The 14,921-nt window shown below is 26.8% G+C and overlaps 2 protein-coding genes across 2 annotated transcripts; one reads left to right on the top strand and one right to left on the bottom strand.

Annotated features, from left to right (window-relative positions):
* Window positions 1-2,521: 2,521 nt before the first annotated feature.
* OCT59_008989 (uncharacterized protein) lies at window positions 2,522-3,450 on the bottom strand (the record flags this gene model as incomplete). Its single annotated transcript, XM_066133243.1, has 2 exons — window positions 2,522-2,793; window positions 2,868-3,450. 2 exons carry the CDS (start codon window positions 3,448-3,450, stop codon window positions 2,522-2,524), a joined length of 855 nt encoding a protein of 284 aa, XP_065999703.1.
* A 299-nt stretch (window positions 3,451-3,749) lies between these two features.
* Window positions 3,750-5,898, top strand: OCT59_008988 (uncharacterized protein; the record flags this gene model as incomplete). The annotated part of the gene is made up of 8 exons (XM_066133242.1): window positions 3,750-3,886; window positions 3,965-4,122; window positions 4,228-4,471; window positions 4,556-4,667; window positions 4,753-4,966; window positions 5,166-5,302; window positions 5,369-5,569; window positions 5,656-5,898. 8 exons carry the CDS (start codon window positions 3,750-3,752, stop codon window positions 5,896-5,898), a joined length of 1,446 nt encoding a protein of 481 aa, XP_065999702.1.
* Between the last annotated feature and the right edge of the window lie 9,023 nt (window positions 5,899-14,921).

Below are 14,921 nucleotides of genomic sequence, written 5' to 3'. Positions count from 1 at the left end.
TATTATAAAATTCTTTTTTCCAGATTTCTATATTACAACTATTAACATCATCATCAACCTGGCAATAAAATCTCGTCTTATGAGATGGAGTGAGCAAAAACCACCTTACATACGCTAATCGATGAATTTGTTTCCTTCCAAGCAAACTAACTTCATGTTCAAAGAAATATTGAATTTGACCTGGAAAGAATTCTACTGAATTATTATCTTGCAGGAATTTGGCAAGAATGAACAAATTCTTTGAATATAGTGGCGTATTTGCCAATCCAAATATTTCGGATCCAATTCGGATACGTTTAAATTGATTAATTTGGGGTCGTACAATAATAAATCTGCGGTCAGAATATCTAGCAGTTTCTCGAACAGATTCCGCAATAGATAAAAATTCTAGTTCATAAGCAGCATTGTAATATTCTACTAGAATATTATATATATCGTCCGGTAAACTGATGTTGTTTTTTTTGGGAGATAACATCTCGCCAGGAAAAGGTTCAGTGCCGGTAATTGTATCTTCAATCTCAAGTCGGCAAATCTGTCTGAAATGACAAAGTTCAGCATACTGAAACTTATCATAGATAGCTAGGCTTTCTGAAGTTGCTCGTGGCTGTATCAGCTTTAACGCTTCGGTAAGCTTCGTATTATTTAATTGACTGGATAGGAGGTTGTCAAGCCGCCAATTTTGCATGACTATTCATAATAATTCTGGTTCAATTTGGTGTCTGCTATTTGGAAAGAATCCTAAGTGGGAATGGATAATGATTCTTAGTAAAAGATAAATTTTTATTTTTCACAATCTGCATTTGACTTACCCAAAATACCGTTCATCCTTTCAAACGAATAGCACCAAAAAGAGTATAGCGGGCCGTAGTCCCGACAACATTCAACTATATGAAGAGCCAAGTGAATGTTAGGAGTAATTACCTTCAGACCATAATGCTCTTCAATCAGTTGAGCAACTTGAAGTAATCGAGATTGTGCTTCCTCTAATGCATTATTATCAATAATGCGCGAAACTAATAGGGAACAAGCCCTAACAAAATTTGCCAGGATTTTCTGGTCGGATACTAAAAGTATATCCCACATCAGCGGAATTGCATAAATTAAAATAAATGATTTCCACTGGTCTGCCGTAAAACTGGAAAATTTGTCACCAGTTGCTATTTTATGTGGAATTCTTCCAAGGTCAGCCGGCATCTTAATACTTTTTGCGCGTCTTTCCATCAGCTCAAGATGACATTTCATAATTATTCCATTATCTATCCATAATCTCTTCACAATCCAGTGAGCAATCCCCAAAAATAAATTGTGCATTGGATCAACAATTAGATGTCTCACTGGATTATGGTAAGGAAGGCGTAGTAGTTCAGACCATCTAACATGAATCCTACTGACGTGTTGTTTCCTATCATCTTTTGTCTGCATATGCTTCCAAATAATAGCATTACGCCTATGTTCTGCCGGGTCTCTTGGTCTAAACCAATCGTTCATGTCATCGAAACCACCAAAATTTAGTCTCTGGCCTTCTTCACTACTCGCTCTTTTATAGCACCTGTGACACCCAACTAGTGCCGATATGTGTCCACATAATTTCCTTGCTGCAGGAATGTCATTACTACAGCAAATTACAGCCATTCGCACTTTTCTGCCAGCAGGATACTTATTGGTAACTGGTAAATAAACACCATCCCAAAATTCCAGCAACTGATCTACTATAGGAGTGAGATAATGGTTTATCCGATGTAATTTAACTTCATTTGGACCAGGTAGAAGTCCAAGAGTCAATATATTCTCTTTTTTGAATCGAACTTTCCGTGGGTAAGGTTGCTTGCCGAAACCTAGGGGTTTAGGCAAGATGGCGTTTCGCCGAAAAGCGAAATTCTGCCGAAACTATATTAAAGTTATATTAAAAACTGGCGAAACTTTGGAGAAAGGTGAAACTGCCGAAACTTATTATAAATGCCGAAACTGCCGAAACTCTGCTGAAACTATAATAAATCTATAGTAAAATTTTGACAAAACTAATCGTAGGATTTTAAAGAGGTTTAGACAAGCAACCTTACCCGTGGGAGATTACAAATCACGGCATATATCATGCCGGTGCTATAGGAAGACGACTCGAACGGTTGAAACTAATCTAAGTTTATCATTATACCTAAATGCGAATCAGAAGTTTTAGGCGTAAAAAATCGAGATTGGTCCAAATTATCAGTGTTAGATGGGAAAGTTTTCTATATTTCACCATTGTATATATCGGCCATCAAATCATTTTCGTTATTCCGACTGGCCCATTTTTTCAAAAGTTCCTCGAAACCTGGCCTTTGATACATCGTAGATATTTGAGTCTTTAAACATGGTAACGAATATACCATTTTTGGTCGCCAAATGTATTCGTTGTTCACCGTGATTTTTTCTAGCAATTTCGACTCACAGGGTTTACGTTGATTCTGCATTGGGTGGTTGGGAAATTCAACGTGGGTACATTTAAACTCTGATTGCGCATCATTGCCTGAATTTACCGGAATTATCGCTGCAGTGTCATACAATTTGTTACAATCGGAACATGTCGAGAAGGTTTTTGACTTTTTTTAATTTCTAATAACTTTCTGGCCATGTAAATGGTAGACGGAAACTTTTCAAACCGATTTGAATCTACATCTTTCAAAACAAGCGCAAAGAAGCCAGTCAATGAGTTGATCGCAACATCAGTAAGTTTGAACCTTTCCTGATACTTAAAGATCCAGAGGAGAATCCATGAATCGCTCATGTTTACATTCATATTAGGATGTTCTTGGTCTGAATTGTAATTAAGATCGAGAAAATTGGGCTTGAAAATAGATCAAGATCTTCCTCATCAAAGAATAGTTCACCATTATCTCTAGCCGCATCATCATCATTAAATAGGTGAGAGCCTTCTCCATCACTAGAACTGACTTCTTGCTCAAGTTCATTTTCTGGAATGATGGTAGTATGATCATAATTTTTTTGATAACGATCATACCTTCTTCGCTTTTTTCTAACATTGGTAGGATTTTGATTGTGAAAATCTTCATCAGAACGATCGTTATTATCATCTATCATTACAATATCACCATCATGAAGACTTTGAGAAGATGTAGCAACATTTTGATCGTGATTGTCATTAATCATTACAATATTATCATCACAAGCATTTTGAGAAGAGGCGGCAACGATCGTTTTAATTCCAATCGGAACAGATCTAGAATGTTTCTTTGAATCAGATGGTGCTTTATTGCTTGTCTTTTCTTTATCATCCTTCCTTTTTGATATATAAGCTTGCAGCCGTTTTTCTTCCTGTTCATGTTTCTGTTTTGTTCTTGTATCGACAAGTTTGCTATTACATTTTTTACAATGGCATGGTACTTTTGGCCTAACTTTAGTAGATTTAGTTGCTATTGTTGCCGCTGAACGTATTTCATTAGAATTTTTCATTGTATGTATTATTTGTTTAAGCAGAAAATGCGATAAGGACAATATATAAGCTAAAACTTATTAAGCTTATATAAATTAATGCAACGATTGACTGATCAATGGGTTTAATAGACAATATAGTTTATATAGTTTGTACAAAAAAGTTTATTAAAAATAGACTAGTAGTATTTAAGATCTACTTGTACAGAAAAGCTTATTAAATAGGCTATTAAAAGGTATATAAGATCTTCTAAAGCTTCTTTTTACTTTCATTTTTTTACTTACTGACTTTCTTTTACTTTTTTCGCCCACTATTAATCATGACTCATTATAGTAAAAATCATAAACATACTTCTAAGTACAACAGGGGTAGAAGACATTCAGATAATGAGCGAAGAAATGACAGAAACCGTTCCACACATTACCGATACAAAAAAATCAAATATGATAAGAACCAGTGAGAATAAATTTATAAATTTTATATAAACGATAATATTATTAAAATATATAAAAACTTATTATTATTTTTTTTTAGTAAACATGAACGTTCTTACTACAATCGGCGTCATCGCTCACCATCTTACGATACATCTTATAATACTTCTCAATCTGAGAATTCGGATTCGGATTCAGATGATTCACTATTACATAAAAAACGGTTACAAAATAAACGCGAAGGAAATGATAATCCGAGTAAATTACAGTATAAATATTATCAATTTCAATCGTCAATATGCATCGGGTATACTGATTTGTCTATCTTTTATTTATAACAATTATATTACTAATATTTATAAGGAATTATTAAACGAGGAAGGGAAAGAGAGGAAACTACGGAAAGAAAAAAACAATCGTCATCAATTGAGATTATCATGACTCAAAAACAAGAAAAAACCAGGAAAATTGCGTCAAAATATACCGAAGAAGGAAATTCACAGAGTCCAAATAAAGTTCCTTTTCATCTTCAAATACCTGATTTTATTTCGAATGAAAGACAAACTATGCCAACTACGCCGAGTGCTACGGAAAGGAGTATGGTCAGGTCAGCGTGAGGAGTAGAGTATGGACCCTGTGTGACAGTTTACTCAAGTGATAAATAACACGACGGGCCAAACACGTGATTAAGAGTGGGCCAAGCTGCTATTCATCACCTGAGTATGGTTCACACCCCTTATGCTACACACCACCAAATGTCACCATACGCTACTCAACACCCTGACCCGACCATACTCCTTTCTGTAATACCGAACTACGCCCATCGCATCTTCAAATTCGGCAGTACGAATTCCGAAGGATAATATTCGGTCACCTGTCAACATACAGTATCATTCCAATACCACCGTTAACCAGTCCAGAGCTCGAACGAAATATGAAAGTAGTGAAGAATTTTCTGAATCTGAGGAAGAATCCTCCAGTTCTGAGTTGAAATCGTCTTATTCCAAAAAAGAATTTAGACAAAAATCGGCACATCAGAAGTCATCAAAATACTTACATGTTAGAGACATGCCTAATGACCTTAGAGATGCTTTAAGGGCAAGTAAATTTATTTGTATCGACTTAGTTTAAATTTTACTAAAATAATTAATATGTTTAGAGAGAGGTATTTTGGATAATCGAAAGAATTCCAGCCGAAAGCTGATTGAATTTGGATAATACCTTTGAATCACAACGCAATCTTGTCAACAGTACGATCGTTCCAACCGTAATGAATGCTCTGGATTCTGATACCTTCCCAGTCACGGAGGGTGTCATATATGATATCATTCACATCCGTCATAAACATCAACATGAAGAGCACCTGAAGAAGTCACGAAATGAAAAGTACCAGGATGAGCAAACGCGACAAAAAAATTTGAATAGCCGCAGAAATGCTGTAAGTAGTAAATGAATACAACGTATTAATGTATTTAATCTCAATTTAATTTATCTTTAATTGCAGAAGCTCATTTCCCGGGCTAGAACGATGGAGAATTTACAGGCGGCTAGGGATCCTTTGATTCAGAAATTTAAAGAAAGTGAACTTGCCCAAATTAAAAAGAAATCCGTATTCCACTTACCAGAAGTCTCTGAGACGGATAAGGAAGATTCTGGAGGTAAACGCAAAATTGTTGTTAAAGAACTTGCATGGCGTTTATCAACTGTAAGTTTATTTTATAATTAAATGTTGATACCAAATATAAATCGGTATATACACTAACAATTTAAATATTCTTATAATTCTTACAGCTTCAATTATTTTTAAGAAATTATATTGACCGATTATTTGCAGAAACTTCAAAGGTTCCAAAAAAATGGACTAGGGTTTACAGCTCTGATTTTTATGAAAAAGAAACATCGGCGCCTTTTTGTGCACCAAAATGGACGATTAGGAACTATCAAGGCTCCTTAAAAGATATCGTTGGTAGAGCTTGCAAGAACAGATTATCAAATGTGTTTCCAGATAAACTGGTTGAAGATCAAGAAAATTAATAATAGGCACAGTAGTTCACATAATAAATTTATTTGTATATATACGAATTATATAAAATTGCTTTTTAATATTACATAAAGTAGGCAAATATGACAAATAAATAAAAATTATTTCATTCCGATTGTTAATTAAAATGGCCTAATTTGATTTACTGCAATTTATCATTTGATGTTATATATAAAAGAATCGATACCTATCCACTATAACGATTACTTAATATTTGTTAAAATAATGTGGGCTTATTATAGTCTATTCTAACCCGATTTATGTTGGATTTTGTCCTAATTAATGTATTATTTATTGTTCCGATTGGTATCTGATTATTTGCCGATTTCTGTCATTAATTAACTGCAATCGGCACTTAACAACAAGATCCAATATTCACAAATCGGCATTCTATCAGAGCCTAATAGGAAAGGCTATTAGCATATGATTGGGGCTGATTTGTCATCATTAGACTGGTGAGACTCAGTTTGCTAACCGTTTTTTTAATTTTTTTGTAGATTCTCTCTCCTTCAGATTTTATCGGATGGGTGGGTAAGTTTCGAAATATTTTTGAAACTTCATTTTTTTTATTATAAAAAATGAATTACTAACTGTTTCCTCCTTTTCTGGTAGGTTTTTTTCAGACTTTTATCAGGTTAAGTGAGGATGATGAATGGATGATGGATGGTGGACGGTGGATGGTGTATATAGATAGATGATAGATAGCTATATATTAATTTAATATGTAATTTTTAATAAAATGAATTAATAAAATTTAATTAATAAAATTTAATTAATAAAATTTAATTAATAAAATTTAATTAATAAATTATTATAAAATTAGAATCAGCTAAATGTACAAAAATCGGTAATAATAATTATTAGGTTTATTAACAATCATCAATTTGATTTTACCGATTTGTTGCCAATTTCTACTGATCGATTTGTTGACAATTGGCAGGTGTTACGGTGCAAATCGTCCATAAAATTAGTTGCCAATTTTTTTGGTACTGATCGGCTAAGGTCAGACCAAATTTCGTCCAACATTCGGCAATTTAAAATTTTGCCGAAATGGACTATTCTGACCAGTGTTGGGACATTAAAATCACGTGATCTTAAATATTAATTATGGCCTATTAGGTGTTATCTTGATAAGACAAATTGTAAACTTAGACAATTTTTGGACGGGACGTAGATGGGACATGGACGGGACACTAAAATTTTGGTGGGACATGTCCCATGTACAACACTGTATATAACGTGTAAGTCATATAAATTGTAAATCAGTTCTTTTTTTACTAACAATCTAAAGCTTTAAATATAATGAACATAAACAATAGAGTAATACATAATTACTTCGAGCGAAAGACTACAGATTGGAATATTTAGGAGTTTTAGACGAATGCGAAAAGATTATTTTTTATATTATTTTTTATATTATTTTTTATATTATTATTTTTTTATTTTTCATATTATTTTTTATTCATATTATTTTTTAGAAAATTTCTAAATTTACATAGGATGTTTGTACGCAGGTCATATAAATATAATTTTTAATAGACTAATTTTTTGTTTTTTTAATTTGAAATTGAATGCTACTGACATTATACTCTTTTACTTTTTATTCTTATTATATTACAGATAAATATATGTATTTTCACCTGCTCTGCAACTAAGGTTGCTTGCCGAAACCTAGGGGTTTAGGCAAGATGGCGTTTTGCCAAAAAGCGAAATTCTGCCGAAACTATATTAAAGTTATATTAAAAAACTGGCGAAACTTTGGAGAAAGGCGAAACTGCCGAAACTTATTATAAATGCCGAAACTGCCGAAACTCTGCCAAAACTATAATAAATCTATAGTAAAATTTTGATGAAACTAATCGTAGGATTTTGAGGAGGTTTAGACAAGCAACCTTATTTGCAATACAGGTCGAAAAGTGAAAAATCAGGCATCAATCAGTCACCAATCAGGCAGTTTGCTAACTTTTGATCCAGTTATTAGAAAAGAATGAAATATAGCTCATTGGAATCGTCTCAACAAGACAAATCTAATGGTAGTAAAATCGCATCTCTAGGATTAATAGTTAATAAAAAATTAAATAAAATATAAATGATACATTTTATTTTTATATTTTACTTAATTTCTCATCAAGTATTAATCCTAGAAATGCGATTTTACTACCATTAGATTCGTCTTGTTGAGACGATTCCAATGAGCTATATTTCATCCTTTTCTGATCACTGGATCAAAAGTTAGTGAACTGCCTGATTGGTAACGGTATTTGGCAAAAATGCCAATCAGTCACCAATCAGTCACCAATCAGCTACCTGATTGGTGACCGATTGGTGCCTGATTTTTCACTTTTCGACCTGTGCAAGTTTATTTAAGGCATTAAAGAAGATTTTGAATGCCGTTTTTAATCTACTAATATAACCCGTGTTTAAACACCTCGTGTATAAATAGAAATTGCCTATTTTTTATATTATTTTCAGAATATTTTTGTAAAATACCAGAAACTATAAATATAAGTAAAAATTAAATAATTTTCAACAGCAATTTTACTTAATAAAAATTAATGTTAAATAAATTTATTGTTAAATATAAACTTTTGATTGTTTAGCCTTTTTTTATAATAAAAAGCACAAAGTAATTTATAAAATAATAAAATAGGAGAAGTTTGTAAATAGAATTTATAAGTATTAAAATTTTTGAAATTGAAATTTTTGAAATTTGAAAAATAAAGTTAAGTTAAAAACAAGCAAAATATATTAATGCTTTATTGAGAATATTTATGAGAATAGATTATCTTGTTTATTTATAAATGGTAAATGTGAATGACAATATTAAACTAATAATTCATTATTATATATACTAAGCTCTTAAATTATATTTATTTTACTATAAAAAAAATAAGGAATTATATTTCTTTTGAATCTTATAATTTACAATTATATACTTAGACCAGGATTCCAGACATTACATATATAACTCACATTTAAGTTTTAGCAAATTCAATCAAAATTAAGTTAAACTCATAATTTTAGATAGAGCAAATTAATTGAAAATTAATTAATAGTTATAATTATAGGTTTTAGTAAATTGTGTTGTTTTTACAAAGTCATATTTTATATTTGAGCAAATTGGTACTTTTTTTTAAATTTAACTTATCCTTTTTTTTCAACTTTTATAGATAATATTTTTAAAAATATTAATTTCAAGGCTTGGATTATATTTTGGCTAAAATCAAGTATAATTTTGGCCAAAATTAAGCATAATAATGCAGGTCAAAAATTGTCTGATTAGTTTCGCAACAATAATTATTTATATTTAATTTATTATTTTTATTAATTATTATTTTTAATTTTTAGCAAATTAGATCTATTTTAGTGAGAACAAAAAGTGCTAAATTCATGTAAATCAATTATAAATTATATATATGATGTTTGAGATCATCTTAGATCTAATATAATAATTTTTAAATAAAACAATTTAAGCATATAATTCATAATATAGTTGTATATATTTAATATGATATAAATAAATATTTTTTTTTTTACATTAAATATTAATTTACCTGTTTTTTATTTTTTTATATATTTTATTTTTTAAAACTTTGGAAACTTATATTATGTAAATACTATATTTTTTTATTATTTATTTCTTTTTATTATTTTTATCATATATATTATAAATAATAAATATTAATATTTTATATTTTTTTAAATTTTTATAACAAATTTATATATATTAATTTTATATATTTTGCCATTTTTTGTATAAATAATATAAACTTGTTATTTTTAGTTAGGTATATATTACTTTATTTATCAGTTTATATACAAAGAATTTTAAAAACAAAAAAAAAATTTTTTTTTTATTTTAAGCTAAAGAAATAAAATTATTTGTTTCTTATGAAAAAAAAATTGCTAAATTTGATCCAGTTACCCAGAAAAAAAATTTATTTTTCAAAAAAAATTTAGCTAATTCCTAGAAGATGATTATAATTTATAAATTTTTTATCTAGGTCACAAGGTGAAAAAAAAATTATTTTTTTATGATTATGATTGGTCAAAACTAAAATCACATGATTAAATAAAATAAATTTTTTATTTTTTTGTAACATTTACATGATCCGTCCAGTCATGAAAAACAAACAATTTTATTTACTTGGCTTTATAAATAAATATAATGTAAAAATATAATAAAACTATTTAAAATTTAATTATTTCTATTGATTATAAATATTTAAATATTAAAATCTTTAAATTTTTTATAAATATTTTATTTTTTCAAAATTAAATATTATATAAAATTAATCAATCAAAATTTAAATATCATATTTTAGATTATACAATCGACCTCCTATATAGTCACCCTGTATAATCACAATATATAAAATTCCCCTTTATAAGCACACCATATTTTGGCCTAATATACTAATAAATATATTAGAAAAACCTCCTCTATAGTCATAACAAATGACTTTTTTTATAATCACACCCTTTTTTTTCAGTCCTAAAGGGTGTGACTATAAAGGGGGCTAACTGTATATCTGAACTTTTTTTGTTAGATATATTAGAAGAATTTGATATATTATTAAAAAATTTGTATATTATTTATATTATTGTAATTTTATATTTATTTTATTAAAATAAGAATTGTATAATTAATAAATCATATATAGTTGGATTATATATATAATAATTATTAATTGCATCCTTTTATTATTATTCAAAAAGCATATATGCCAATTTTTGGAATTAGTCTAAATTAAGATTTTTAATTTAAATTAAATATGTAATATAACTTAGATTTAATAAAAAATAAAAAAAAATTTTTTAATTAATATTTAAAAATAATGGTAATAACCACTTCTTTTTTCCCATCACTGCTCATCACTTTTCCATCATTTTTCTATTCACTTTTATTAAATATGACAAAAAAGTTTATAAGCATATATAGCAGTTATTTTTAAATGATAAGTAAAAGAAAAAACTTAATATTTTATATATATAGAAAAGACATATTTTTTCATAATTTTTAGCTTTAATTTATTGTTTTTTCTTTGTAAAAAATACATACAAATAAAAAATAATTATAATGTAAAATAGTTGTAAAATAAATAATAAGATATTTTTTTTAAAAAAAATAACTAATTATATATTTGTTTTTTATCTTTTAAAATTATTTTATTAGATTTATTCTACTAAAATCCTTAAATGGCAAATAAAATCTTTTAAATAAAGTAAAAGAATTTGGGATTCTCTTATGAAAGCATTTTTTGGTAAAAAATAAAATTTTCAGATCAGACTTTATGCAAGTGATAAAATCATGCATTATTATTCCTGGAGATATGCTAATATCATCATTTTATATTAATTTGAAAGCTGAGAATTTGCTCTATTGTAGGAATTAAAGATTAGGAAAATTGGATCACTGGATGAGGTGAAATTAACGATTAAATTTAAATCAAATTTAAAAATTAAAAATAAATATATTGGACGTAATTATTTATAATCCAGTAATTCAATTCATTTGATTTTAGGCTTATTAGATAAACCTCAATTTTCTCTTTCAAATAAATATAATTTCATTTATGTAGCTTACACTTCCCGGTAAAAAGTATCTGACCACTTTAACTTTGCAAAATTAAAACACATATTTTGACGGTTAATTTTTCAACAATTTATTTATAAACATTATAAAAAATTTATATCATTTTATTCAGAAAAACTCAAATTTTTTATTAATATCTAGTTGGGTTACCACAGCTATCTAAAATAGCTTAAATCCTTCTTGGCATGCTATCAACCAAATTAATTAAAATTTTGGACTCAATGTTATTCCATTTCTCTTTAAAAACTACCATTAATTCTTTAATATTTTTTGGATGAGGTTTATGCGCCTAAACTCTTCTTTCCAAAACATCCCATAAATGTTCAATCGGATTAAGATTCAGGCTCTGTGCAGGCCACAGAATAGTTGATATTGAATTATCCTCTTTCCATTGTGAAACTGTTCTTGCTCTAAAGATGTAATATGTAATTATTTTTAGAAGGTTATAAAGTTGCAACTATTACAACATACATACAACACTTTTGTTGTAATTACAACACAATATTATAATTATTATATAGTATTATAATTACTACTAGTATTGTAATTATTATATAGTGTTGTAATTATTTCCAATTATATAAATATGTATTATTATATATTAATTATTTCTTTTATGCTGATATTTGTTCTATAAAAACTTATTTTTGTAATTTTTATTTTTCAAAAAGGAAATTTTTGAACAATTATAAGTGTTGTAATATATTACAACACTTTAACTTTAAAAGTAGTAATAGGTTGCAACCCTTACTATTATAACACAAGGTAGTAATTATCAATTACATACTACATCTTTATCTTGCTCTATGGACTGGCGCATTGTCATCTTGAAAAAAATATTGCAAATTGTTTTTTAAATTATTATAAAAGGGTAGAGGATGATTTTCTAATATGTTAATATATACTAAACCTGTAATACTTCTAGAAACTTGAATTAAAGGACCAAGTTGATTTTTTGTGAAATACTTCCATACCATAACTCCTTGATTTCCAGATTTTACAGTCAGAATCAAGCAATTAACATCATATTTTTCATGTGGTTTACGCCAGACCCAATGGTGTGCATCATTCTGAAATAATAAAAAGCAAGATTCATTATACATGCTGCCCAAATTATTTTGGGATGTCATAATTCATTTAGTTTATATATAATTTACTATGTAAAGTGCCAAAATAATTTGGGATGCCATAATTGAATTTGGAATTTTACTTATAATTACGGCAGTTCAAAATAATTTGGGTAGCATATATAAGATTTATCACTCCATATGATGAAATCCCATTCAGTATCCTATTCTTTTCTTTTACAATACTAATCTAACCTTTTTTTATAATTAGCCTTAAAAACAAATGGTTTTCTTTTCCCTGCCCTACCAAAATACTTTTCAGAATGTAAAATATGCTTTATAGTACTATTAGTCTATTACATACTGGATTTGGTAAACTATTATTAAATTTTTTTGTTATTTATCCAGCCAAAGATTGTTGTTTATCTTCTTTAACGATTCTTACAATACATTTTATATCTCTTTCTGTAAGTTTGGTGAACATGAAGCAGCTGAAATTTTTTCTGATTTTTTGTAATCCGTTATAGTGTCATAGATAGTTATTTTTGGGAAGTCAAGTATTTCACTAATGTTTCGTTCACTATAACCTCCTTTTTAAAGACCAATAATCTCTTCTCTTTCAAATTCAGTAAGTTTGTGCTTTTTGAGCATTTTTACAAATTTTTTTTTTTATTTTTGGGTAGCCGAAGGTATTAGCTACATGGAAAAAAAATTGTTTATATTTGCATAGTTAATATTGGCGTAATTTTAATTTTAATGGAAATAATCAGCAATGATTGACAGGGTGGTCAGATACTTTTTACCAGAAAGTGTACATCTACAGGTATTTAATAAATTTTTTTATATCAGATTTTATCTAATTTATAAAATTTTATATTAATAATATAATTGATGATTCCTGAACATCTATATATATTAAACGAATTATTTTAAATTTATTTTAAAGATAAAGTTGCCATTACCTTAAAGAGCAAAGATCATTCAAATTGAATCATTACATGTGAAGTAATTAATGATCAAATTTAGATAAAATTTAATAAATATACTGAATGTGATTACTGAACAACTAGTGATTCAATTCACTTGATTTTAGATTCATTAGATAAATCTTGATTTTCTCTTTCAAACGAATATAAATTTATTTATATAGCTTATTTTTACGAAAAATTATCAATGATTTTGTCATGAGAGTTATATTTGATCTTTTAAATTTTAATGATATCTTATATTAAAAAAAAATCAAAAATTATATAATTAATTAGTTTTTTTTTGCATTATCTAGTATAAATTTATTATTCTTATATAAATAATAATTTATATTTGCTTTAATAAAATTATTTTTGTGTAAAAAAATTAGATTTCAAGAATTAGCGCATATGTTTTAATAGTAATTTATAAATTATTTATTGTAAATTTTTAAAAATTTAATAATTATATTATATTCATAATTTCTTTTTTTTTAATAAATAATTTATCAAATAATATATTAACTTCTTTGACTCTATAATTTAAGTTATTATCTTTATTAATATTTTTTATTCTTTTTATTTTTATTTTTTTTTTCTATGTAAATTTAATATAATTAAAAATATAAAATTATTCAACAAATATGATTTAAAATATTATCCAAATATAATAAATAAAATAAAATAAATAAAAAATACAAAAAATTCAATTTGCTATTAATATATAATAATATAGTAAATTTGAAATAAGATTTAATAAATTTATATAATAATGAAAATTTGTATATAAATTTTTTTTTAAATAATAGATTATTTAATATTATATATAAGTAAAAATCATTTAAATTTAAGTTAAGTTGTTTTATATAGCATAATTCTTTAAAGTTTGAAATATATTTTCAGGGTAATTTTATAATAGTATTTAAATAATTACATGCAAATATATAATTATAATTTTCTTTTAATTTGCATATATTTAATAGTAAATATAAAAATTATATTTTCATCTATATTTCTAATAAATTAAGTACACTATTAATTTCAGTTACAAATTTATTAATAAAGTTCTTAAAGTCATCATCTTATAAAATAATTATAATTTCCTAAATTTTAAATTTAAGTTGAAAAAAAATCATATAAATTAGATTAATAACTTTTAAAAATTTTTATGTGCTTTTCTTTTTTAATTTTATAAAAGTTTTATAATATTACTATTATTATATAATGTTTGTAGTTGTTTTTTATATTTAATAAGAAAATCCATAATTAGTTTTTTCTGAAGACTAAAGTAATTTCCATTAATTATACTATATATTTTAGATATATTTATTATTCATTTAATTTTTTTAATATAAATCACATTTTGAATTAATTGTTTTATTTCTTAT

Source organism: Rhizophagus irregularis, chromosome 17 (genome assembly GCF_026210795.1).
Source record: "Rhizophagus irregularis chromosome 17, complete sequence".
Taxonomy (NCBI): Eukaryota; Fungi; Glomeromycota; class Glomeromycetes; order Glomerales; family Glomeraceae; genus Rhizophagus; species Rhizophagus irregularis.
This window is presented reverse-complemented; position numbering and strand designations above follow the sequence as displayed.